The sequence below is a fragment of the Lissotriton vulgaris genome, chromosome 3_1 (assembly GCF_964263255.1).
Source record: "Lissotriton vulgaris chromosome 3_1, aLisVul1.2, whole genome shotgun sequence".
NCBI classification, from domain to species: Eukaryota; Metazoa; Chordata; class Amphibia; order Caudata; family Salamandridae; genus Lissotriton; species Lissotriton vulgaris.
This window is the reverse complement of record NC_141689.1, coordinates 919,921,202-919,948,894: the sequence shown is the minus strand read 5'-3', so window position 1 is coordinate 919,948,894 and position 27,693 is coordinate 919,921,202. Positions and strand designations below refer to the sequence as shown.

Below are 27,693 nucleotides of genomic sequence, written 5' to 3'. Positions count from 1 at the left end.
CTCTGAATGCCATTCGCCAGTCAATCGCAGGAGTCAAGATTTGGTGGGGGAGCAAATCTGTTAAAAGTTTTGGGTACCATTGCTGGCATTAGGCCCATACCTACTCCCTGTGGTATCCGTCGTTGGTGCAATATGGTGTATGCGGCGTGGTGGTTCAACACACACAATTACACTGTCATGGCTCTTGAACCTCATTGTAACATGCACATGCGTGAATTCTGCCACACCCCTGAAAATAGAAATTCTGCTTTCCAGGGGTTCTTCTGAAAACTGTCACAAATTCCACAAAGTCATCAATTTTCGCCCACAGGAAGCTGTTTATATGTGGATACAAATTAAAAACATTATTTTTAGATTGGGTCAGTTGAATTGATCATCTTATCGACACCTCAGTAACGTTATGTTGGAGTTGCTTTAAGCTAACGTTTTCCGAGATTAAATACATTCATTGGGATTCTGATGGAATTATAGTTTTCAACTATTTCCTATTACATATGTTCCTCATGTGCATTTCAAATACTCATTATTTTAATATACTATTTTTGGCAAAATGTAACGTCTGCACCTTAAAGCATTTGGGACTCATTAAGCGTTTTTGTGGCGGGATAGTCTGCCAAAATGTCTGCCTTATTACAAGTGCCATAGGCAACTTATACACTTGTAATCAGTGACGTTAATGATGGAGGCCATTTGTTTTTGCTCACCGAAGAGACAACAAACCTACCTGGTAGTTAGAAAGTGTTCTATTTTGTGGAGAAACAAAGGTTAAAAGTTGCCAATTAAACAGAAGTGCAAGTGTTGAAAACGACGAGTCATTATATTACCTCGGTACAGTGTCACCTGTACTGACACACAAGACCAGCCGCTCTGCAAGGACCCGTGAAAGCTTTCACCTTCAGGGGAAAAAGCCATTCTGCTGATTACCAGCGCGAGGGGCATGAATATTTCATGGAGAACGGGAGTTTAGCCCATTTAGTGGCAAAGGTTAATAATTTACAAAAGGATCGTATAACAGGCCGAACACACTGTACATTACTTTCACCAGCTCACCTGCGCGAGACAGAGGACACACTGGAGCTGCTGGGGAAAGTTGTTGTGAACCCTCTGGAAAGTCTTAACTTGTAGGATCCAGACACTCATTGTACCTCGCGTTTTGCTGAAACTAGGTACGTTTTACACTAGATAAAATCATGATACATCCACTTTATTGGCCCTGCTTCAATTTCAGTTTCAACAAGTACGACTAAATAGTTGTCAATTGGTGCTAGTAAATAGTCATACCTAGCCATATCTTTTTCTGCTGAACGAATCGATTATATGTTTAACGTCTTATGCAAAAAAAAACTTGCTCTGTGGATCACTGACTTAACGCAATCAATTCCATTACATCTAATCAAAATTACCGAATCAATGACAAGTTGGCAAATTTGAACCTTTCACTGGAATACTCAACTCAGCTGTAATTTGAGTAAATTGGCTTAATAGTCAACAGGAGCTGTGAAAAGCATTGGTGGTACATTGAAAGCTGACAATAGGAATTTGCTATTGCCATACACAGGAAATATTTTAGTGTGCCAGAAAATATTTTACTCAGTCTCTCTGTGCATAGTGGGACACATTGTTGACTAATTTGGATAAAGAAAACCCAAGCCATATCCATAGGATCAACTAAACGATAAGCCTACGAAAGAACTACAAACTTAAGAGTAGGTGAAAAGAATGCCATATCTCGCTCATACAGATATTAACCAGTTTACAAACCTAAGATACACTGTTGTCTTTAGAAAGTTATGGAACAATTATTTGGAGTTCTACAGTTGTAGTACACGTTTTTGCAGTTTTAGAAATATTTTATTTGGTGTAAAATACCAACATTAAAACACATAGCTGTGATTTTCTTTTTTGCAAGTTAATATGGAAATCCATAAGGAGAACTTTCAATAAATAGAATTTGGATAATATACTGTTTAAAAACCCAGCAATGTTTCGAAGTATTTTCGAAATATTCATGAAATTCCTCAGCGTTAGTCATTGTGCCACCAAACAGAGATCATATAAAGTCATTTGATTAATCAATTAGCTCCTCACAACCAAGCATGCTGTGCTTGAGAGCTTCTTCTTGTGTATCACAAAATTTACAACAGCTATGTTCAGGCTGAAAATCATATGATAAACCTGCTTAACAGTAATTGTAACTGTAGTTGTAAATTCTATTTATACAGAGCTTAATGCCCCTGACGAAGCGATGAAGTGCTAAATTTGTTACTGTAAAGCTGTATATTTTATGGATATCTAATATATGCGTGCCTTTGCCCCCTCCCACCTGCCCTCTAATGTCCATTGAGCTGCCTCATCCGCTCCCGCCTGCCATGTGTGGTCAGCTTGCTGTCCCACTCCTCTCCCCCTGCCCTCCATTGTCCGAGTCCATGCTCCTTCCTACAACCTCCTGCCCTCCATGGTCCTGTGTTGCCAGTGCCCCTCCCTCACCACCAGGGCCGGCTTTAGAGCTGTTGGCGCCCGGTGCAACAATAGTTTTTGGCGCTCCCACCCCCCTGACCTCCTCTCTTACTAACACAAGGCAAAAATGCCCCTCATCTCTCCAATCATAAGTTATTGCTAAACACAGCGCCGCCTCCCCCTCCCCCCAGGTCAGCACCCCCCCTGGCATGCCGAGGAGTTAAATACATGAAATTAGTTAGTAGACTTCTACGGCAAGCCGATGGAGATCCTAAATAAATACGTGTAAAATGACACTAACACCCTCTCTAAGGGGTGCACACTCTGTTAACTCTGCTGTTCCGAGTTTAAAAGTCGCCAACGCAAGACCTTTTATATCTGAATTGTATCGCCATGTACTTCTTATAACAAAAAAAGTGATGTGTATTTTTTTACAGAATGATAATGCTATCACCTATGTAACTCTTTTATCTGTTCCAGGGGGTATTGTAATGATTTTAATTAATCAAACAATAAAAACGAACTTGAACTTGATAATGAGCTTTACCAGCTTTTGAAGAGCGACAAGTGGAAGGGCAGGAAGGAAAGGCACAAGTCAGATTAGCTTTTAAAGAAGTTTGTGCTGGTATCACAGAACTCTCTGCCTGACACTTGCAGTGGATGGATGACCTCTTTGTGACCCGATGCGCAAGCTTGAACATAAGGTAGGAGCTGCACGCCAGGTGGTGCATCTTGAAACACTTCTCTGTGCTACAGGAATGTAAAAAGCCTGGTCTCAGTTCAGGCTCAGTGAGCTAGCAATGGGTTTCTCGCGCCAGTGCCTGATGAAACAATCGGACCCGAGCGCCGTGGTCTTTTGTGGCACCTCGGCTCACAACACAGGCGCGCAACACCCATTGGAGTCGCCGGGCTTCAGCCCCCCCGTCGTGTGTGGCAGCCCGGGATGAGACAGATCCCGGGCCCACACAGAGCCGCACCCGAACGTTTCACAGGTCTTTTAACCCCTCCCCTGCTGTTGACAGAACCACTCCGTCATCAGCCGCGGTCGCGCTGTGCAGATGACGGAGCGGTTCCGTCACGGCCCGCTCGGCACACCTGCGTGCCGCTGATTCCGCACCTGCGGTGAGCGTTCTATTGAGCGGGCGGGGCCATGACGGAACCGCTCCATCATGAGCACAGCACAACCGGGGCTGGTGACGGAGCGGTTCCATCACCAGCATGCGCCTGCCGCGCGGCCGCCCTCCCCCCTTAGCACTGCGGCGGAATAGCTGCCGCAGTGAAGGGGTTAAAGACCATTTGAATGTTAATTAGGCCTTGCAGTTGTTTCACCCCCTCCTAAGAGCCCCTGCAGCTCCACTCTGCCTACTGATTAAAGGTTCAGCCCCCCCCCCCGAAATTTTTTCTTAGCCCCCCGAAATTTGGCTCTAGTTGCGCCTCTGTCACAACATGATCAGCAAGTCCTGGAGCACTGCAGAATCTGGCTTTGAGGCAACATGGCCGGTCCCATCCATGCCTGTGACTCTGCATTGATGCATGGATTCAGCTCAGCACTGTTGATTGATGAGCCTGATCCCACTTATGAAACCTACACTTTGAGTGGGAGGAAGACTCCAAACTATGAATAGTTCATTTTTATAGTAGCGCTTCGTGCCGCAATTTTATTCTGAAGTGCTGTAAATAGTGCATTATTACTGCTGCTCATTACGACAATAACTGTAGTGATGACTGTGAATGTAACCTCTGGGGGCAGGATTGAAACCTGATGAAGTTGCTGTGAAGGTTACTGTGGTTTCTCCCTGAGCACTGCATGTAATGTTAGGTCATAGATCAGAGTTCCAAGCAAAATAGGTTAGTGGATTAAATATTTAGTTGTTTCTAGATCCTTGCTTATCTTCTCAGTAACTGGTTACAGTGCTGATAAAAACAGATGCATGGAACTTGCAAGGCAGAAGGGACCGGTGAACCCTTACAAGTTTTTACTCGATTGGTTCAGTTAGTTAGTCACATACACCATAGCTGCCCCAGAAGTCTTTTTAATGCTCTACAGTGCTAGAGTTGGGAAAGCATTTACTCCTGAAACCCATGAATTGGGATCAAGGTGTGGCAGAGGCAAGGGAGTGGACACATAGGCGTGTTTCTGTTGGTGCCATCACATCAGCTTCCTTGCCTGGCTTGCCTCTGCCATTCCCATGTTGTTCCTTATATAACTCTGTCCGTCATGTCTACACAAGGAGGAGGGAGGTTGTTGGACTTGGCCCTTCTGGCAGGTTCACCCCTAAACTTTTTGCTTTTAATGGTGTCATGGTGTTAGTGATTTTTGGCTTCTGCGCACTTCACCACTGTGTCCCAGGGTAAAGTGCGTGTGGGTAGGGAGGTTAGCCTGCCCTTCCATAGGAATGTATGTGTCCCGGGTAGTTCCTGATGCATGGGGAGTGCAAGCCCTAGTTTGGTATGTGCGGACTCGTGCAATTAAATGCTGCGCAATGATGTGTGCGGCATGAATGTGTCTAGTGTGGAAGTGCCACTTCTAAAAGTTTGTATGTCTGTGTAAATTATGTGAATTGGCTGTCTGGCTTGTGATTGGCTGGAGCTAGCTGGTGAGCCTGGCTCCAGGAGTCAGGATGGGTCTGCCCCCGGTGGTGAGTGGAGAGATCTGCATAGTTAATGTGAGGGAGGGGTGCACCTGGGACATGAATAGTGCTGGGCTTTCCCTACACAATGCTGGCTCCGCCCCCTGTGGTGCGACTGACAACCCTAGCCTGACTAGTGAATGGGAAGAGTGGCTGAGCACAACATAGTGCTTCAGAACCAGCTGCAACTAGTTTTTCCCTTCACCCTGAAGCCTAAACAAAGGGATTTGGTGTATAAAAGAGGGGCAGTGACCCCATGTAAATGTTCTTCTCCTGATCCTAATCTGAGGGGGGCCTGCTGCTGGGCGCCAGGAGGACCGCCACTGGGGACTGCCTCCCTGCCTGGAGGGCCCTGTGAGGTGGCCTCTGGGCCCAGCCTTTGCCCCCCTGACTTTCTAAAGGCTTTTCTTTGCCCTGGAACCCTTGTGCTGGGCCTTTACACCTTCCAGGGTCTGGTTGCCCCTTTCCGCGCACAGGGAGCGCTGTACCTGCCCTCCGTGTGCATCCTTGGAGAGGGAATCCCCGGGTGAGGGATTCCCCCGTGAGGGTGGTTGTTGCGGGGCGGGTGCCTACCCTGCTTATTTGCCGACTTTTGGTGCCTTAACGGGTGCCCACCCCATTTCTACTTTTATTGTGGGTTTCAAGGGTGCCCGCCCATCATTTTGTGTTAAAATAACCGCCGCCGGCCTGGAGATCGTCTAGGAGGCACTGTGCCCGCCTCCCTACCAAGGGCCTCGCGGCCATTGGCGGCCCTCCGTGGGAGGAAGCAGTAAGCAAGGCACGAGACGCCCGGACGTAGGTGGGACCGGCCGATTCTTCCTTCCGCTTCCCCCGGTCTGGGGAAGCCAAGCAGAGGACCGGAACAGCATCCCAGGACGCCCGAGACAGAAGACCGGCAGCATACCGGAGCTGGTGAGTGGGGCCCGGAGTTGTTTGTGGCAGAGGGGGGCGTCGGGGCACATTGCCAGTGCCCGCCCCCCTCCCCCAGTGTGCTCTCTCCGTGTGAGGGCATTGGTTATTTAGAGCCTGTGAAGGCTCTTCCGACGTCGGGGGCATTTTGTAATTTCGAGTCCCCAGAGCGGGACTCCCAACGACCGGGGGCATTCTTTCTTCAAGCCTGAGAGGCTCAGGGGGCATTTGTTGACTTCGAGTCCCCAGAGGGAGACTCCAATGACGGGGCACATTTTCTTTAGAGCCCCGAGGGCCCCGTGGTCATTGTTTATTTAGAGAGCCTGTCGGGCTCCACCGAGTGAGGGGGCAGATTTGATTCAGAGCCCCGAGAGCTCCACCCGGGCGTAGTTTGTTCTCAAGTCCCCCATGAGGGACTCCAACGTTGTCAGGAGGCTCCAGAGGGCACATTATTGTTTGAGCCCGAAAGGCTCCACAGTCACGGGGCATATTTGTTTAAAGGCCACGAGGCTCCACGCACATTGGGGCATTTCTAAGGGTAGAGCGACCTCGGTTGACAGCGGGCCGCTCCCCCAGTGCAGAGGAGACCTACAGCTGCCCAGCACTTAGTGGGCAGCTGCTTCGTTTAGGCCCTTGCACCTTCTTCCTTGGCTGCCCGCGCAGCCTGCCCGGACATTTTGGACACAGGGAGTTTCAGCCCCTGAGAGGCCAGTTGGCCTGGGGGACAGTTTGTGTGTTATGCCCTTGCGTGGGGTACATGTTTTTGGCCCTATGTGATCCTTTTGTGCAAATGTAATAACCTGCCTAATGTGATTTTTGCATCATGTATAATGTCTTTGTGCCTATACATCTGAATGTGTTTTTATGCTTAGGTCGTTGTTTTTCCTAGTATAGTTATACTAGTGAGTTCATGGTTCCCTGCGTGATATTTTCCTAAGGTGGTTAGGGTTGTGTAGGTGGTACTTAACTTTTACCAGTGGTTACTGGTTGTGTGCTACATTTGTTATTTGGTGCTACAGTTATTATATGTGCTATGTACTAAACGTTATTCCTACAAAGTGCTATTTCTACCAAGTGCTAGTTCTAAAAGTGCTTATTCCTGACAGTGGTCCATGTGGCCCTGTCCCATGTACATAATCCCCTGTAAATTCTGCCCGTGCCTCTGGCACCTTGTAAAGTGTGTATTTATTATCTAATGTGTTTGGTATAATACAAAGCATATTTTTATATATAACCTTGTGTGGAGTTTCCTTTGTGGTGGGCCTTGGGTGTTGTTGCTGGGTGCGTGCGCAAACGCTTTACACATAGCATCTGAGATAGGCCTGACTGCTCGTGCCAAGCTACCAAGGGGGTGAGCAGGGGTTATCTTGGCGGGTGACTTCCTTGCCCTGACTTAGAATGGTGGTTTCTTCCTGGCTTTGGCGCAAGCCCTAGCCAACCGAAAATTCCCATTAATAACAGAGGTGAATATGATAATACTGCAATGGAGTTAGGGACAGGCCTGATCCTTGTTTAGCTGATTTTTATTTTCGGGTATGAGTAGCAGGGTGAGGGTTGGTGTTTGGGTTCTTATCTGGCATCCTGTTGAAGCGGGTGCGAGGACGTATTTCTACCAGCATGTGATGGCGATTGAATTGAAGCCTTTGCCTTAAGTTCTGACCTCCACTTCCACTTAGCCCATCCTCTTAATCTGCTGAAGAGCGCTTATGTGCTCACACCCCTTTGCAAATTCATGGGAAAATATTTTTATGGGGCAGGCAGTGGTTCTAGGGACCACTGCCTGCCCTTAAAAAATTAAACGAAACCGTTTCCTTAATTTTTTTTAATGCATCCTGTTTTCCTTTAAGGAAAACTGGCTGCATTAAAAAAAAACAACGCTTTATTTAAAAGGAGTCCCAGACATGGAGGTCTGCTGAGCCCAGCAGGCCACCATACCTGAGAGGGCCTGCCATTCTCAATGGGGTCGCAAATTGAGAGTGCCTCATTCATATTCATGAGGCTTGCAAGTTACGACCCCATTGAGAATCGCAAACAGTGTCTCAGACACTGTTGTACAGTGGAAATTGTGACTCGCAATCGAGCGCAAATTGTGAGTTGCAATTTCCAATGGTCCTACATCTGGCCCTAAGGCCCATCAAAGAGGAGCATCACATTCTGAAACGAAGATCAAAATGTTGTCTTCTTCCTTTCCTAATCAAATACTATGTTTTTTAATGAACTGCAGTATTTGTATTTTATCAAAATAAAAGTAAAACACAAGCAAGATATAGCAACACCGCGATATGCCGACTAAGCACTCAACCGTCAATGGACTTGCCTGATATGTCTCAATATATAAGGTTTGTAAGTCAGTAACCATCTCAACAATTAATAGAAGTATGAGTAGAATTTTAAGGTTATTGTAGTTCAGCATGTCCCTGTATTACATCCACCCTCACCATATCTTATCATGTTTTGTGGCCACCCATGGGCCACCTATATATTGATTTTTCCAAAATCCAGCACAGGTCCAACCCAAAGTACCATTTGGAGTTTGTCAGAGCTTCTGTCGCTCTCCAGTTCTGGGCTACATATCTTTTAGCTATAACCAGGCCTAATTCTATGTATGTCCTAACATATCTGTTTAAACTCAGCTCATCTAAGGTATTAGAAAGAGGGTTTGGGAGCACACTGACTCACAGTCCCAGTACAGTTCGCCCGGTTGCATCCTGGTAAATGCAGTACACAGTTCAAACTTACTTCAAAATTAGCTAATGTTTTTCACCAAAGTTGGTGCAGACATTGCTGTATATCTCTAGACACATGTTTCTGGGCTGAGCCCGTCATCGGTAGAGAGCAGCAGTATTAGAGAGCAAAGAAAAATCATCTGGGGTTGCTGGAAATGCTGCCAAGTTTCTCTAAGGTCACAGTACCACTCACAGGCACACAGGTGCATCTCCAAAGCTCGTCAGCTTGCTGGCTCAAGGGAGCCTTGTAAAACAGAAAGGCGGTTTGGGAGCACACTGCCTCACAGCACCAGCACAGTTCGCCCCTTTGCATCTTGGTAAATGCAGTACACAGTTCAAACTTGCTTCAAAATTAGCTGGAGTCTTTCACCAAAGTTGGTGCAGACATTGCTGTATATCTCTAGACACATGTTTCTGGGTTGCGCCCGTCATCAGTAGAGAGCAGCAGTATTAGAGAGCAAAGAAAAAAATAATCTGGGGTTGCTGGAAATGTTGCCAAGTTCCTCTCAGGTCATAGTACCACTCACAGGCACACAGTTGCATCTCCAAAGCTCGTCAGCTTGCTGGCTCAAGGGAGCCTTGTAAACCAGAAAGGGGGTTGGGAGCACACTGCCTCACAGTCCCAGCACAATTTGCGCCATTGCATCCTGGTAAATGCAGTACACAGTTCAAACTTACTTCAAAATTAGCAGGAGTTTTTCACCAAAGTTGGTGCAGACATTGCTGTATATCTCTAGACACGTGTTTCTGGGTTGAGCCTGTCACCAGTAGAGAGCAGCAGTATTAGAGAGCAAAGAAAAATCATCTGGGGTTGCTGGAAATGCTGCCAAGTTCCTCTCAGGTCACAGTACCACTCACAGCCAAACTGTGCTGGGACTGTGAGGCAGTATGCTCCCAACCACCTTTCCATCTAAGGTATTAGGATGGTCTGTGGGGAGATATGACAATGACAGTCTCAAGACAGTGGGCATGTGCCCTAACAGCACGTCCCAACTGCCTTTAAACCCCCTACAGTTCCATACTGTGTGCTGGAAGTCACTAGTTTTTTTCTTGATAACTCAGGCATGGGAGGATTCTCTTACCACACACCAGAGTCTGGAAATAGCTATTTCTTAGAGTGCCATTACAGCAGACTGCCAATACACATCCTCCAATGTGCCTAAGTATGTTTCCCATGATGCAACACAGCTTGAAGTGTGTCAGGTGTATATACTAATAATGTTCTGTAGACACTTGAGATTTTTTGGCCATCCTTTGTTGATTGATGCAGTGTCATTTAAGGTGGTGAAATTTAGTGAAAGTGCATGACAGACCTGCAGATAGTGAAAGAACTTTATCCCAGATAGTCCAAATTCTTACAGGCAAAGTAGAAAAATATTTTATGTTTTGAGTGGTTAAATACCCAAGTGTGGGTGCACCGAAGGTATGCCAATGCATAAAACTTTCTAAAGCCGTGACCTGAATAGTCTTGTCCAAAGTGGAAGTTTGTTGGGTTTGTTTTTTTGTCTAGTCCATCATTCAAGTGAGTATACTTAGTATCACTCCATGCTAAATTTGAGCCAGTGGTTGCAGGTGGGGTCCAACAGCACTCTTTTTATGGGGGGGCTGGGTACATATTTTTCATTAACAAACTCTGACCCGTAACAAGAAAGAGAAAAGCAGCAAAGGGGGAAAGAAGGAGGAGAAAGACAGAAAAACAATGACGCAGTGAGAAAGCAGAAATAATAAAGAACCTGGAAGAGCAAGATAAATAGACAGGAAGGATCGGGTGGTGGATGAAAGAGGCATGAGGTGGAACCAAGATTAGACAGCTTTGGTATTCAGCAGCCTCAACATTCAGGCACAGATCTTGCATGCTTCTGAAAAAATACTTGGGTCCTTTTACAAATTAGGCATTTTGAGGTAACTGGAGGGGTATTCATTAGTAGAAGCCTTCCAATAGGCGATGTAGATTTGTTTTCCATCATTGCACACATTTTAGTGTTATAATCCAGTTCTGCCTTTGAAGCAAAAAGCCAGTCATTAATGTCTATGAGGTTTGATGCTCTGCAGAAAGCCAGGTGTTTTCACCGGCCGAATCCTTCATCATATGGAGATTTTCAGCATTTGGCAATGCTCCCTCTGGGGGTCTGATTCTTCCACTGAGAGAACCAGATTCTGGTAGTAACGCAGTTAAATAATGGGGTAGTAGAATGTGAAGGACATTTAGAAGTAAATACTATTTTGATCATTGACACCCTCCCCATTAAGAACAGTAGCAACTGTGAACTATGCAAAGGTCTCTAGGTGAAGATACTTTACTCTCCCACATCCTTGATGCACGACTGGAAATTAACGTTCCTAGGTGCCATATCCTCTCTGTCACCACCCCTAACTGTGACCAAGAAACCCAGTATATACTACATTTCAATCAGTTGAATCCCAATTTGGAGTAAATTCTGAAATAGTACATGTCGGAAGGCGGTTTATTAGTAGGTGCAGGTAGGTACCTACCCCTAGTAATAACACATTCACAAATAATGTCCAGTCAAGTCTCAATAGATTAATCCTTCCTCACCCCTTGGTAGCTTGGCTGACAAACAGTTAGACTTAACTTAGGAGACAGCAGTGTAAAGTATTCAATATTACCAAAATAGTAAATAAGTAAAAGGCATGACACAATGAAAATTCAACACTAGTTTATATAAAAGGAAAATATTTTTATCTTTAAAATGATACCAAAGCAACAAAAATCCAATGTAGGGACCAGAGATATGATTTTTTTTTAAAGTTTAAATAAAAAAATGTGCCTTCTGGTGCCTAAAAGTGTAGAGCGCCAACCACAGCTATCTGGTCATGCTGGACCAGGACAAAGTCAATTTTTTCAGGCTGACCGCATTGGATACGATGAGCGGTGGTGCCCAGTCACGTTTTTACCTTCTGATGTAGCTTTTTTAGAGCTTTTTCTCTCTGCATCAAGCGATCAGGTCCTCAGATTTGGATTTGGATTCGATGATGCCGTCCTGCTGCAGCAAGATGCCTCAGTAAGTCCTGGAGGTCTTTGTCTTCGTAGTCAATGGTGAGAAGCTACGGAGCTTTTAAGCCGCGCAAACCTGCACAGTGAGGCCGAGTTGCGGTTCGAAATCGCCGGCTTGACTCTCGTTGTGGATATCTGTCTTCTCAAGAAGCTTTTTCTACAAGTTGTCAGAAAGTTTCTTCTTAAAGGTTCCTCGAGGGTCAGAAAAAGTCTGCAGCACCAGCGAAGGGTTCAGAAACTCTGGTTTGCCTCTTGGTGCCTGGGACCCCAACTTGCACAATGCCCCCGGTCAATCCAAGTAGAATCCAGGTGAAGCTGGTAAGCTGGAGTTGTCCTTCAAGTGCATGTTTCAGGTGGCTTCTTCCAGCGCTTTTCTACCTGTTGCTGGTCAGGTAGTCTACTTCTTATCTTTCAAGACAGGTGCAGTCCTTCTGAGTGCAGTCCTCTCTTGCGCAGTCCAAGGGTCCAGCATGGCAGTCCTTCTCCAGATGTTTTTAGGCAGGGATCTGAGGCGCTCTTGCAGCTCTCCCATAGTAGTAGTTTTAGTCTTTAGAAATAGTTTTCATTCCAAATCTAATTTGACACAGTGTTATTTTAAACAGCTTGCAAGGCAGGGCTGCCTTTAAAATGACACCAGACACCACAGCAATGCACACCTAAGTGCATTAAGTCCACTGTAGTCTCTAAACCTACATGAGCTACCATATGCTAGGGAAGTCCACGGTGGTCTCTAAACCTACATGTGCTACCATATGCTAGGGACTTACAGATAGGTTGACTGTAACAATTGCAAATACACTAATTACCATATACCTTTTAAACAGAGCACTGGCTATGGGCCTGGCTAGCACAGCCCAGGCCACATTCAGAGTCAATAAACACCAGTAACAGTCAAGAAATAGGGGTGATCAGGGCTAAAAAGATGACTTTCCTACAGTACAGTATCTACAGCACTCCAGTCTGGTTGACTAAGGTACATCAGATGGACATCCGGATATATTGATACCCTGTCTTTGATCTCCGAAGTTAATCTAAACCACACAACACCATCTTTACTTATGAACTTTCTGGCCAATGTTTCCATTGCCATTACAAATAAGAGTGGTGGTAAGTAGCACTCCTCTTGCATCCTCTGCCAAATGATGAACCAGTAAGACAGTTAATTAGCCCATATTCTTGCCAAGGGCTGCGTGTCAAATCTAAACAAATATCCCCAGTTTAGGTTGTCAAATGTCTTTTCAAAGACAATTTAGAGGACAGCAAGCAATATACAAAGTCGCCCTGCCAGGGCCAATGAATTATTAAGTGGGCAAATATTGAGTCTTGTCTTTCTATAGTGAATGAAGACACTTTGGTAATGGTGTACCAGCGAGCAAATCACTATTGTCAAGAGATTCAACAGAATTTTAGAAAGCATTTTTAACTCCACTTTAATTAAACAGATCGGTATTGCAATGCTAATTGCCTCTCCTCCATCTTATGGCAATGGTCCCTTCTCTATAGTTGCAGCATATAATGCTAGTGATTGTGTTTCTAGTATGCCAGAATACAACTAAAACAAATTCACAGTGAACCCATTTTCCATTCGTTTTTCCTTGCCAATCGCTTCAGAGACATCCTCGACCGTCGACTCCTAGGTCTCTATTTTTTTTGTCCTCATTAAATATAAATAGGTAAGAAATCTTTAAGCAAACCGAGGGTTTATTTAAGGGTCCCCGTACATGCGTGATGATACCTTCAGGTTATTAGGTCCCCCGGGGAGCCAACGAAACAAGTTGCCAAGATTCATATGGAGATTAGTGATAAGTGCAGCAGGTGGATACCTTTCAGCACCACAAAACAGATGCACTACCTCCGCACTCACTTATTTAATAATCATTGGACTTTTATGTAAGGTTAAATAACAAAACAAGTTTTATCAAACCTAATCTCCCAATCAACCCAATTCCTCCATATTTTACATCTTTTCCTTGATGAACTAGCCTTATCGAAATTATGAATAGGCCTAACAGAAACCACCCAATCTAATACTACTGGTGATTGTGGTATAATCCTTTTTATGCAAATTTCACGCCTTGATAGAAGGACCAACACAAATAAAAGAAACGCCTGTGAATTAGACAAATTATAACTAATACCCTCCTATTGTAGTACACCAAATATAACCAGAATTAAGCTTACCTTAATCACTCCCCCAAGACCCTCCGAGACAGTCTTACCTATGTCTTGCCAGAAGCCCTGGATAGAAGTACTCTGCCAAAACATGTGCAGATCATCCGCATCATCAGACTCGCACTTCAGACAAACCTTTCGATGAACACCTCACAATTTGGCCAGCTTCTTTGGAGACCAGTATGCCTTATGGAGTGTGAACAGATGGTTCCTCCTAAGATAAGCAGCTTTGACCACATTCCAAAGAGTGCACATTGATACTTGCCATAGGTACGTTACGTTGATTGAAGACAGGTCTCTTCTCCAGGACTCCTCCATAGGTACTAAAGGGGGTTTACCCTTAATCAGAAGCCAATACCTTCGGAATCCTCCTTTAGTTGAAATAGTCGGCTACAAAGAAAGAGTTCATGGTCAACACTATCTTCTTCTTTATCCAAATGTGAGGCCCAACTAGATAGCTGATTTATTTCCTTGAAGCAGTAGGCCTCAACTCAAGATACCTTCCTCCTGTAATACGGTGGATAGCAAGCTTTTAAGGAGACTGGCGTACCTAGGGAGTTCCAGATGGGGGCCCCTGCACTATAATAAGAGATGTTTAGGATCTTCCTGATTTGGAACCAAACTTCACAGGCCGAACTTAAAACCGTTAGTTACATTTTTTTAAAGAATTTTAGGTGTTCAAACTTAAAAAGACATCTGTCGCCCCCTTGTGGGGTATTTTTAGACATGGCCACCAGCATAGGAGGGAAACAGGAAGAGTTGAAAAAGAGAGGTCTTACATTCTTTAGTTAAAAGGCAAAACAATAAAAGTGAAGATCCGGGCTAGCAATACCCCCTCAAGCTTTGAACATCTCGGCTTCCACCATCCAATCCTCACCCCTATGTTAGCCCAGAGAAAATTATTTATTGGCCCTTGTACTTTTTTCAAAGCAGACTGATCAAAAGATAAAGGGATCATCTTAAAGATTAAAGTGAACTTTGGCACAATCAGCATCTTAATTAAATTTGAGCAACCCAAAATGGATAATGCAAGACTATTCCAAGAATTTAATAGCAAAACCATATCTTTCCGTTTAAGGTCTAAATTTAAATGGGTCGTCTTAGTGATATCATGAGTGATTTGGATGTCAAGATAGGAGATTTGCTGTTTTGGTGTAACTGAGCTTAAAGGTGTGTTCCACGTCATAGTCTCTGTTTTTTGAGGATTAATTAGATACCCTGAAATCCTTCCAAAATTCGTCAATAGTTTTTCCAGACAGGGTAAGATAGCAGGGGAGCCGCTACTGAAGATCATCAAGTCGTCTGCAGGTAAGGCGACTTTTTTCTCCCAACCCTCCCATCTAAAAGGTGTAAAAATATTACTGGCCCTATTGCTACAAGCCAGGGGTTCTATGTATATAAATTGAATAATAAAGGGGATAACGGGCATCCCTGTCTTGTCCCTCATTCTAGCTTAATTGATTTGGAGAGGTTGCTGTTAATAATAAGTCTGGCAGTGGGCGTTTTGTAGATATTTTTAATTGTTCTAATAAAATAATCACCCAAACAGTCGGGTCATATATGTTAAAAAAGCCCAATTCACTCGATCAAAAGCCTTTGCTGCATCAAAAGCAACAATCGAGAGGAGACGTTTAAGAGCAGTGGCTATATCAATCACCCCATTGGGTGCTGATATGAGAGCTGTATCGGTTAGTCCTAAACATAAACTGAGTAAACAGCACTGTTCTGTTGATAATTGATTGGTCCACGGCAGGTGAGTGCCTTATGTTAAGAAAAAAACAATAGGGCGGTGGGCATGTTGGAAATTATTTGAGGGAAAAAATCTAATTGGGAATGAAGAGAGGAAACGGATTGAGGAAAAGAACGGCATGGGCCTGAGAGAGTGTGATTAACAGGACTACACAAGGGAACTGAGGAAGAGAAAATGCACACAGTCATTGATGGCGCGATTTTGAGAATTTTGTAATCCATGTTTAGAAAGAGATTGGCCTATAATTTTTGCAAGAACATGGGTCTTTATTATCTTTAGGAATGAGGAAAATTAGAGCTTCTAAAAAGGACCCAGAAGCAGTACCAATTTGTAAAAAAAGAGGACATAAGTTTGTGTAACTTAGGGAGGAGAAGATGTGAAAAATTTGAGAAATTCCACAGTGAAACCATCAGGACCTGGGGCTTTACCCTTCTTAAGAGTGCGCAAAGCATTGTGTAATTCTTTTGTTGAAACATCCAACTCCAAGGATTGAAAATCTAGGACCGGGACAGCTCGAGCAGCATAATGAAAGGGGTGGGATTGCGTTTATACATATATATGTACAGAATAGATAATCTCTAGGAGATTTTATGTTAAGTAGTTGATGTAGATAACCTAGAAACCTGATGCATGCGCCCTCGATGATTTGTTGTCTCACTTTTTGTTTTGAATTATGTTCCTAACTGTTACAATGCGGTTCAACTGTTATAAAAAGTATTGTAAAGCGCTCTGATATCCTTCGGGATCAAGTTTGCGCTATTTAAAACTTTATAAATAAATAAATAAATTAGCTCATGTGTTAGCTTATGAAGCTGACGACCCCTCATGAATCCCTTCTCGTCCAGATAAACCAAATAACTCATTGCCAAATTCAGGCTCCCTACAAAAATGTGTGCATAGATTTTATAATCGCAATTTAGCAGGGAGATAGGTCTATATAACTCGCAGTTCTTTGGGTTTTTATTTGGTTTAAGAATCAAAGAAACTGCGTCCTCATCCCATGACTTGGGGAGGGTTGTTTTCTGAAAAAATACTATCAAACAAGATCACAAGAACCGGGGCGATCTCTTCAGCCAAAGCCACATAGAATTCATTCAGGATGGCGTCCCTTCCCGCTGCTCTGCCCTTCTTTAAATGTTTCAACACAGTATTCAATTCTGCTAAATCAATATTTCAATTCAACAAACTTGTTTGCCTTTCCATGAGGCAAGGGAGCAATATATACTCAATATAGTTCTTAATTTGCAACTCTGAGACCACTAGGTCTTCTGTATACAAGTCCTGAAAAAAAAACTTTGAATGCCTGTTCTATTTTCAGATTTTCTGAAGAGGCCTCTCCTGAGTCTAGTGTTATCTCTTTGATTACATTTCTAGTTTGATTTATCCGGGACTTCCAAGCATGTTTCCCACACCACTTCCTTACACTCATAATTAGCTAATTTACTGACCTCCCATTTTTTCCTAATTGTATCATCCAGGTGGTCTTTTAATAACTGCTTCCTAGCTCTTAAATCTCTACCTTGCTCCCCATCCAAATGCCCTTTCTGGAGGGATTCACACTCAACTCTTGCTCTAAGGATATCTTCCTCCAATTTCCAAACAACCTTCTTAGTCTCCTTATGTTTCTTAGCCTCCAAACGTATCACTACCCCTCTAATAAATGCTTTATATGCATCCCAGATAATTTCTAATGAGGCAGAATTTAAGTTGATGTCAAAGAAAGTTTGTGTTTCTTCCTTCAACTGTGCTATTATTAAGGGATCAAGGAGGAGAGTTCTATCAAAGGTCCATCTCCTCGTAGATTCAATTTGGACATTTGGATGTCTAACGCAACAGCAGAATGATCAGAGAGATGTTCCGGGACGCATGTAATTGATGACATGTGTTTCAGCAATCTTAAGTCAATCAAGAAGAAATCAATTCCGGAAAAAAATGAGTAAGAAGACAGGAGGTAAGCCTTCTCTCGTCTCTGATCCATCTCATGTCTCTGCTATAACCCCACCAAAATGGCCGCGGAAAGACACCACTCAACTGAAAATAACTTCTTCTCTCAGATCTTTCTTTAGGGTGCTACCGCTAGAGCAGCAAACTTGTCTGGCAAATATACCTCGGTTAGAAAGGCAATTATTATCTCAAGTCGCACCCTTCACTGAGAAAATTGTTGATCCTAAAATGGCTGATATAGGAGAAGGAGAAGTAGAAAGTACCGTGACTGTACAGGAAACCGTTTTGAGTTTTTCAACCTCAAATAGATTTCAAGTCCTAAGTGTCGAGCACGAAGATCAGGCCATCTGTCCAGAGGAAGTTTCTTAGGCCTCCAAGCGGTCATCTCCTGAGCATAACTTGGACAATCCTCCCGAGTCGCAAAGTTCTAACCTATCAGAATTGATGAAGATGCTAAGGAATCTTACCTCGGAGATTAGGAGTAAATTTGCTTTTTCGGAAATGAATCAGGCAAAAATCCAAGACACTTGTGAAGCGTTGGAGGTGAAAGTCTCCACTATTACAGAGAGGATTTGTCTGATAGAAGCATCTGTTCAGGTTCTGAATAAGGAAGAAGACGTAAATCGTGCTGAAATCCCACTTTTAAAAAGTAGTGAAAAATCTATGATGGATAAAATCGAAGCCTTAGAAAACAACAGCGGGTGTAACAACATAAAGGTGATAAATGTCCCTGAGGGTCTGGAGGGTGATAATATTAAAAGTTTCTTTATAGGGCTGTTAAAGGAGTTTACCCTGACCATTGACTCCCTAGACCTGGAGGCAGATATTTATAGAATCCATATGGATCATAGGGATCCTTTCACAAAAAATACCAATAGAACAACACCTAAAAGAATTTTGGGAAACTTTAAAACATTCCTCCTTAAAGAGTGAATTTTATCTGAAGCACTCAAAGCTGGCTCCTATACCAAGGGTTCCTGGCCCTTCCGTATCAGGTCAAACCTGTCCAGAATTACCCAAGATAGACAATGGGAATTGGAGAAGTTCATATCGATCTTAAGGTCATTAGGGGCAACAGCACAATTGAGATTTTCTACTCTGCTAAAAGTAATGTGGAACTATAAAATGACCAACTTCAGAGATCCGAAGGAGGTGGGAAATTTCATAGAGCGAATAAAGGCTCAGGGTCGAAGCTGATCTTTGCATTGTAATGTAGTGTAACATATATGTTATCCGGAGGGGAGGGGAGGGAACTCGACTGGGCGGTTTATCATCAAGCCCAGGTCAATTATAGGGAGGGTTCCCATGGAAGGGAGGGGCGGGCATAGCTCGAGGAAGCTATTTTTTTATTTTTATTTTCATTGTGTGGGGAGCAAATTAGGTAAAAAAGAAAGGAAAGGTACTCATTTGACAAATAGACTAGATTGCACAAATAAAAGTGGTTGGAGCTGTAATCAACTCATTCTACTGCCACTCTTTCTTTAACCTCAATTAAACTCCTAACCTGAATGTTAACAGTCTAAGAGTGTTAACCAGACAGACGAGCATCCTCCAATATTTGCCTCAATCTGAGTTTGAAATTATTATCCTTCAAGAAACTCACCTAACATGTGAGGAATGGTAATCCATCTGTGATAAGCAGAGATGGATTGATTTCACACAACACAATCTTGTTGTACTAAAGGTGTAGCAGTTATTTTTAAACAGGCAGTTAGAGCAACGTTAGGTGAGGTTAAGGTGGACTCTAAAGGCCGCTGGATCATCTGTGATGTTAAAATTCAAAAGGAGTGGTATACCATAGTCGGTTATTACGGGCCTAATATAGATGATGAAACCCCAACACAATTTATAATCACTTGATTTAATCTAATTATCCTATCATAATGGCGGTGGGGGCATTTTAACATTCTTTTGAACCCAGCCCAAGATAAGTGAGGGGAAAGTAGTCTCTTCAAAAATGGACTTGTTTATAAAAGTACTGATGAGGGACCTAGGTTTAATAGAAATTTGGAGAGAAAAGTATAAGGGCCTGAGGACGCCGTCAGATTATAGATTTCCCAATAAAAAGTATGGATATTGTTCCCGAATTGATTTCTTACCCCAGGGTCTCTTTTTTGAGGAGAGACCGTTCCCCGTCTGAAACTATTGTAATCAGGAGACCTTAGATGAAACTGTTTATGTCCTTAGCTTAGAATTTGGCCCTAGTTCACACAATGATCAGTAACATTTGGAATATAATTTAGTGATAGATGTGGAGTCTGTGATCAGCTCTACTTCTTTACTTTTGTCTCCTGCCCGAGGCACTGTGACCTTTCTTTCTCACTAAGCCAATAGGATATAGTTTGTGTGATATTTTGTGTGTATCTTTTCACTCTTCTTTCCTTCTTTGTTTATTCTTTGTTCCTTCCCGTGATGTGGTGTTTTACCTTGCATCCCTGGGGTCTAGACTATTTGATTAATTTGTACATTATTGTGCATAGTTGTTTCCATTTTTGTATGGTTTAATACATTTTCGATTTTAAGGGGAGAAGATATGTGGTATCTTCCGGTTGGGTTTATAATGTTTCCTTGTTACTTGGTTCCTAGCAAGGGAACATTATACACACAACAAGAAATGTTGCTTGCCTTTTCGCCGTGATCATAAAGTCTGTTCTAGGAGGCCAATCAGACTTTTTGTACCTTGTTGATCGAGAGCTGACACTCTTTTGACAGTTTGGCACATTCAATCTGATGGAGAGATTTATATGTGGCTGCAGTTTCATAAAGCCTCTCAAGGCCAAGATTGATGATTCTCCCTTGTTTATCTTTCCTAAGTTTTGGTACATATCTGACAGACTTGTAAGTTTCCCACACCATCACTGACCAGTCCTCCAACCATATATCTTTCTGGAAGTAGTGTTTGGTCTCTTCTCTCACGCAGGACATCCTTAGGTTCTGCAGTTAGCTACCACATGATTAGGTGTCGGACCCACCTTCTTTGGTCATCGTTCTCACTGGAGGATGGCCTCTCACATGTTTGAAAGTATCCTTGTGGTTGATCTGCTAATAGTCTGAAATTGTAAGCTAAATTTATAAATGAAAAACCCACCCACAAAAATATTTTAAGCTTGTCGAGGTAATCAGGCTTACATGGCATTTGGCATTTATGTAGTAATGGTGAATCAGAAAATGTATTTTTATATTATTGTATTATAAATTATAATACATAAATACCCATCCCGTTTTTTCTTGGGCATATATTTCAACATGTCTCTTACACACACACACTTCAGTCTCACATCTAAAAATTCTAATGTTGTGCCTTCAGGGAAGCAGTTTCATCATTTGAAGTGCTCTGCTGACTTCTTACTAGGTTTCTCTCTAGAAATTCTTCATGTATACATACTGCTCAAAACAATAGGACGCTATCTGAGAAGATAAAAACAATGAAAAAGCTTTACATCAGTAACCCTTTACCACAATTCCTAAAAAAGTCTGTTTAAATGCAAAATTGAATTGGATGACTTAATAAATAGATCAAGTCAACTGTCGGCATAAGGCCTGAAAACGAAATGGAGAAAGAATATTATCTAGATGTGTGTTACATAACGCACATCGCACATTTCCATATCGCCGGCTATCACCGGATTGTTTCGCCGTGTTAGCGCGTAATTATCAATGCGGAACAAGTAGGCGAAATTAAATCCGGTGATAGTCGGCGATATGGAACATTAGCGCATGAAAACAAACATTGTTTTCACGCGCTAATGTGTGCTTTGATAATATGGGGGGGTGGATTCAGCGTTATGATCCACACCCCCATGTTATTAATGCCTTAACACCTGGTCAGAGCAGGCGTTGGGAGACCTGCGATAAACAAGTTTATTGCAGGTCTTCTTCTCCCAACGCCTGCCTTGGTAATAGGGTGTTCCCACCTCCAACCACATTTTACATGTGGTTGGACGTGGGAACGCCCACTTTGCCTGTCATTAGCGATGTTTCTCGCTGACATGCAAAGTGGGCTTGAGGCAGGCGTTAGCATGCCCTTGTTAATAGGGCGCTGGGAGTATCGCCGCTTTCTCTGCACAATTCGCCGAAAAAGCGGCGATACTTCAGCTTGCTAATATGCCCCTCAGTATTTTACAGACACAAACAAAAAGTGGTGGGGCGGGTGGAGAGGGTGCAGAGGGGAGCACAGGAAGGGGAGAGAGGGGGTAATAATAAAAAAAATAACTTACCTGAAGCTGCCGGCGGCCTTGTACCCCGATGTTCCTGTGCCTCCTGGTCCCAGCAGACCCTGGGACAGCATCAGAGATTCCCTGTGCAATCCCTGCACTGCTCTCATACTATTACTAATAGGATGAGACCAGCGCAGTGATTGGCCTAAACGGGCTGGTTTAACACTCGCTCAGGCACAGGGAGTCTGTGCTGTTTCTCCAACCCGGCTGTGCAATACAGCTGGGTTGGAGAAACCTAACTGTGCATTTCTGTTTGACTGGCCTATGACAGCCAGCCAAACAGACATGCTGCTTAGACCCACTTCATTATCCCTCCGTCCCATGGCCCGGCCCTGTCCCTCCCTACACATGCTGTCTTAACCTACAGCTGAAAAATCAAACAATAATAAAATATAGTTTTATTTTCAGCTGCTGGCTCCGAGCCAGTGGGGCGACGCTCCTTCACCATTGCGGAGGAGCAGCCGCTGCTGGTCACTGCTTCAACAGGTAAAAGAGTTGCTGAATATGTTTAGGACATTTTTGTATAAAAAGCATACACAGTGGATTGTGCAGCTATATACCAAAAGTATATATTTGGAACTATGGGGCATATTATCAAGGACCGCAGTTTTATCTGCAGGAAACTGGCGTTAATGGGCTTGATAATACCCCCTTGTTAATTCCCATAGAAGCCCATGTTCTGAAGTTAACATGGGCTTTTATGGGAATTAACAAGGGCGTATTAACAAGCCCATTATCGCTGTTTTAGCGGCAGTTTCCTGCCGATAAAACGGCTATAATTTTAACACCGGCCCTTGATAATATGCCCCTATATTGTTTTCAGTGTTTAATTCATGAAAATAATTGCACCAACTAACACCCATTTGCCAAGCCCTCTAATATCTCTCCTAGCCATTAAGACACAAACACCAAGACAATGTTCAGATGATCCCAATAAAGCTCAGCATTTTCTTTTACAAGCTTGCATCAAGACTAAGATGCAGATATGCAAACATTTCACCCAATGCAGCACAGCCAGTCAACCTTCTGCACTGGATTGCATGAAAGGAAGACATTAGAAATGCACCATATTTACAAAGATACGTTGGATTTCTGCTGCTTGGTGCCAATGCAGACACCCTTCCACCATGGTGCAAGGGTGCCTGCGTTACGAGCAGGATTGTTTTTGTGCAGGGAGGGACACTGTCCTGCACAAAAACAATCCTTAAAGGATTTTTCCTTTTTCTTAGTGTGATGCGAAATGCATCATGCATTGAGAAAGGAAGAAACAAGGAGAAATAAAAACATTTCTCCTAGTTACACCTGGGTCTTGGAGGAGTACCATTCTGACGCATTGCCAGCTTACTTTTTCTAATTGTGGGTATGCACCAACATTCATGGTTGGGTGAGTGGAAAGACCCACACTCCGCTCATGGAACATCTCCCTGCTGCAAGGTAACGCAAGGCAGTGAAATGCGCTGCCTTTCCTTGTGTTAATTTGCATTTACTAAACCACACAGAGCCATGCAATGTGGCTTTGAGTGGCTTACTAAATCCCAGTGATGCATGGGCAATGCAAGCCCTTAGTAAATCTGGCCCTAAATGTTTGCTTTTAGCAGTGATCTACTGTACTAAAGAATGAGAAGGCAAGGTGTATTTTTCGTCAGAAATACCATATCTAAAGGCAAAATTCTTGAACAGTTATTGACATACTTGAGAACTTCCAGTTTCTGCTTCATCTTCCACGGCTTGTTTCTTATTGTTGCAATCAATTTCTTCTTCTCTTCCACTGCTTCTTTTAACTTGACAATTTCTTCCTCAGTAATTTCCTCTTCCTCTGATTCAGAGTCCGAACTACAAGAAATAGACATCACGGTATACTTAAAATGGCTATTTGTAGTAGGAATAACTTTTTTCGGTTAAAGTAACCATCACGTAGTAAATGGCTATTTTTTGGATGTTCCAATACATTGTACTGATGTATTTTCAAGTTGAAAAAAGTTTCATCTGCCCATCCAAATGGTTTATATTACCGTTGTTTGTTTGCTTTTGAAGTTATTGGTTTGTATGTGACAAAACATTTATAATGCGATAGCTTGAGTATGACACATATTCAAAATGACTGAACTCAAGATGAAATACAGTAAATGAGAACAGAGTAGACACTGAATGAACTATTACCTGTTATAATGTACCTATATCTGTTTTGCGTAATCATGTTAGTGCGTCTTTGACCTGAATGAAAAAAGATCACACTTGGCTACATCTGCGGCTCCTTTGCTATGGCAGAAGAGCGTAAAATGTAAATTGATACTTGTATAGCGCACTACTCACCCGCAAGGGTCTCAAGGCGCTTGTACGAATACCGCTGTGGAACCCATCCTGGCTTTCCCTGTGAGGCGTCCACTCCTGGGCACCCCCAAGGTGGAGGCCAGGCATCCTTAGCGTTGTGGGGGCCGTTGTGGAGATTAAGCAAGCTATTGCCCAGAGTTGCAGAGTGGGACTCCATGATTGGAATAGGCACCGAGGCGAGAATTATCACTTCCGTGGAATTTTGAGCCCAAGACCCGCCGAGGCGGGGAATTGAACCCTCGTCCCGGGCTAGACCTCTGCATCCATTCCCCCCAATCGACAGCCTCAAAACTTCGAAAAATAAAACGAAAATAAAATGTGTTTATTATAGGTTTTATTTCGCAGAGTCTTGGGGGCGGGGCCTAATTGGTGACAGGCTGCAGGAGAAGTGGTGCGCACTGCTGTCAGTATGCATATTGGTTTAGCCAGACTTCCTAGGACCGGCATGCGCACTGAGATGTCTCCAACCCGAGCTGCATATTGCTGGGTTGGAGAGAGCAGACACAGGCTCCCAGTCTGTCTGGGAGCACAAATCCAGGGCACTCCGGCCAATTCCGACGCTGCTCTTATGCATTAGAGCAGCATCTGGATTGGCCACAGAGAAGTCTGGGAGCCTGCGCCTGCAGTGGACTCGAGCCAGAAAGGAGCAGAAGAGTGGCAAAGCGGCAGGCGACGCACCCCACCACTCTGCCCTGACACCAGCCACTACTGGTTGGCTACTGGGCACTGTTGACCAGGAGCAATGAATACTGAATTGCCAGGCATAGTTTAGCATGGGTGGAAATAATAAAAAATTCCTTATGAATATTATTTAGGAATGCTCTCAATGTTTGGAGTTTCGAATATGTTTCCTCCCCTGTACTTTTGACAAGCAGCCACATACACAGCTCCTGCACCTTCTTTCTTCTCTTCCTTGTGCTTTCTTTGCTCTGAGCTCATGGAAAGAAGGAAACCAAGATGAAAAGCGTGCGCCTTATGAGCCACTTTAGTTAAAAGTTGGACCTACTTCCCTCCTTCCCAAATACATTTGTTGGTACTTTATGTGGGATACCTAAGCTGCAAAAAACGAGATGCAACACCCATCCAAAGATATCCAATAGATGTCGCCTTTGCCAAAAAGATAATCCTTATTTGTACTGTTAGCTGTGTAAAATTTCAAGTAATCCCATCACCATGTAAATATTCTGGGATTGAGAAAGATAGTTTTGAAAGGAGTACAGAGCATTCAGGGTAACTGAGGCAACAGCAGAAAGGGGCAAGACATTTCCCGCAACAGCGATGATGGAATAGCCAAGGTAAATCCCAGCTTATTCTAGTGTTCAAGGACTATAGTCAGGAGACCTGTCTGAGGCTCGATTTTAACTTTGGCAGATGCGGTCAGCATACTTTCTCCGCTAAAATATCATCACTCACTTGTTAGTTACAAGAGAGTAGTGGAGGCAAGACTAACGCTAATGGTATGGTGGTATATCTCTTTCCACGACTGCCTTTAACCAATTGAACCAGGCCCTTGTAAGAATTGGGAAGGAGAATTGACCACCAAACTTTTACATAGCATGGAAGGATGAAAAAATGGTGTAGAAGTGTGGGACCTACTCAAAGATGGTGACACCACATATACCTCTCATTGGTGCATTATCTATGAGCATTCCTTGAGGCAAGGAAAGGAGGAGATGGTGCATGTCATCCAACAGCAAATGGCCTCATGGTAATCCATCCTAAGAATTATCTTCCTTAGAATTCTCAGACACTACCCAATTAAATTGGAATCCGGAAGATTATTTTTCTTATGCCAAGCTCACATGTGGAACTGACATGTGAAGCCCTTGAACCCCACTTTTAATAGGGGCTTTTCTTGAGAAAGTGATAATCCCTGCTCTTGACAATCTGATTGCAGAATCTGTGTGCCAAGAAGCACTGGAAGGATGCCTGTAACTCAGGAGTCTCCAACCTTTTCTGTAATGAGATTATTATTGTATTTCTTATATAGCGCCAGAATCAACCCCCGAAGGGGTATCTCCGCGCTTGCCTTGGGAACCCGTCCTGGCTTTTCCCTGTGAGATAGCCCCTACAGGGCATCCCCAAGGTGAAAGCCAGGCATCCCGCCGCGGGGGGCCGTTGTGGAGATTAAGCAAGCTTAATGCCCAGAGTTGCAGAGTGTGAACCCATGATTAGGTCAGGCACCGAAGCGAGAATTATCGAGTCCGTGGACATTTGAGCTCAACACCCTGCCGCGTCGGGAATTGAACCCTGGTCCCGGGTCTGACCTCTGCTTCAGGGTCTGCCTGCTCTAACCAGTGAGCCACACTTCTCCACAGAAGTGACAATCATGCTCAACTACTAATATTCATTCTATATAGTGGCCACATAACACAAGATTGCATTAGTGGACACCTCATGTAGGATTGTAAGCGGGTGTTCACTTTAGTGCATCAAGCAGAGTTGCTAGCAGTAATGCAAACGAGGTTTATCAACTCGGAATGTCTCTACATGGGTAATACATTCGAATGTTGGTATACATATGTTAATTCATCCATGTAAAATAATCTAACTTAGTAGGTTGGACTGCACATAAGAGAGCTGCTCACAGGCAGCTGAAGAGCTACCAGTAGCTCGCAAGCTACTCTTTGGAGAAGCTTGCTCTAACTTCAGCTTGAACCCATTTAAGCCAACATTTTGACTACCGTCAGACCTTGCAGAGAGCCAGTCCTACACACTGAATTCATCATTAGGAAGCTGCCTGTGGCCTACCCAGCTGAACTCGCTCAAGAGAGAAACCAGAAAGAACTGCCCCTGAACGTCAGGAGCATCATAGAGTCCAGTGAAGATGGTTACAATAACACAGAGGTGCCTACAGGAGGTAAAAGGATTCCCATCCCCAAAGACCTAGTGCCTAGTGTTGTGTTGGGGGATGGCATTGACATGTGGGTTGAAGGCCAATGAGATAGCTTTGTGCATGCACAGAGTCCCAGAGCAGGATTGGGGTCAAGCTTCTGAAAACATATGCCATTCTGTGGGAAGGATGCTCTAATGGCCCTAGATACAGCTGACCGGATGATGTATGCCCCCATGAAAGAAATCCTTGTTGTTAAGTTTGGTATTTCCCCAGAGAAATAGTGCTTGACGTTTAGGGACAGCTACAAACTGTCTAACAAGTCTTGTGGATTTCATAGATTACTTCAATAATGCACGAGGTGGTTGGGTGAAGGACAGCAAGGTTAGAGACTATGATGGGTTGTGCAATCTATTCCTGAGACCGCACATGTTCAATAATAGCTTTGCAAAGCTTCTCCAACACTTGATGGGTTCAAGCTCACTGTATACAGAGAGCTTTCAAAGGAGGCTTACCTCTGGGTCAGTACAGAGTGTAAAAGAAGATATCTGGGTGTACCCCAAGAAAGCTCAACAGAGTTTCCATCAAGAGGGAAAACCAAAAGATGTTCTCTAAAAGCCCACAAAAGAGTTTCCAGTAGAAGAAATCCCAGTCCCATCCTGAACAAAAGAATGGTAAGTTTAACGAGAAGAAGTCCCCAGGCTACTT

At 43.7% G+C, this 27,693-nt stretch overlaps 1 protein-coding gene across 1 annotated transcript in view; it reads right to left on the bottom strand.

Moving 5' to 3' along the window:
• Positions 1 to 27,693, bottom strand: part of LOC147727211 (transmembrane channel-like protein 1) — a 371,185-nt gene that overhangs the window by 305,261 nt on the left and 38,231 nt on the right. The window contains exons 3-4 of the mRNA XM_086963587.1: positions 25,036 to 25,086; positions 23,514 to 23,654 (exon numbers count right to left, since the gene is read on the bottom strand). Coding sequence (XP_086819713.1) covers positions 23,514 to 23,654; positions 25,036 to 25,086 — 192 coding nt within the window. The remainder of the gene's footprint in view (positions 1 to 23,513; positions 23,655 to 25,035; positions 25,087 to 27,693) is intronic.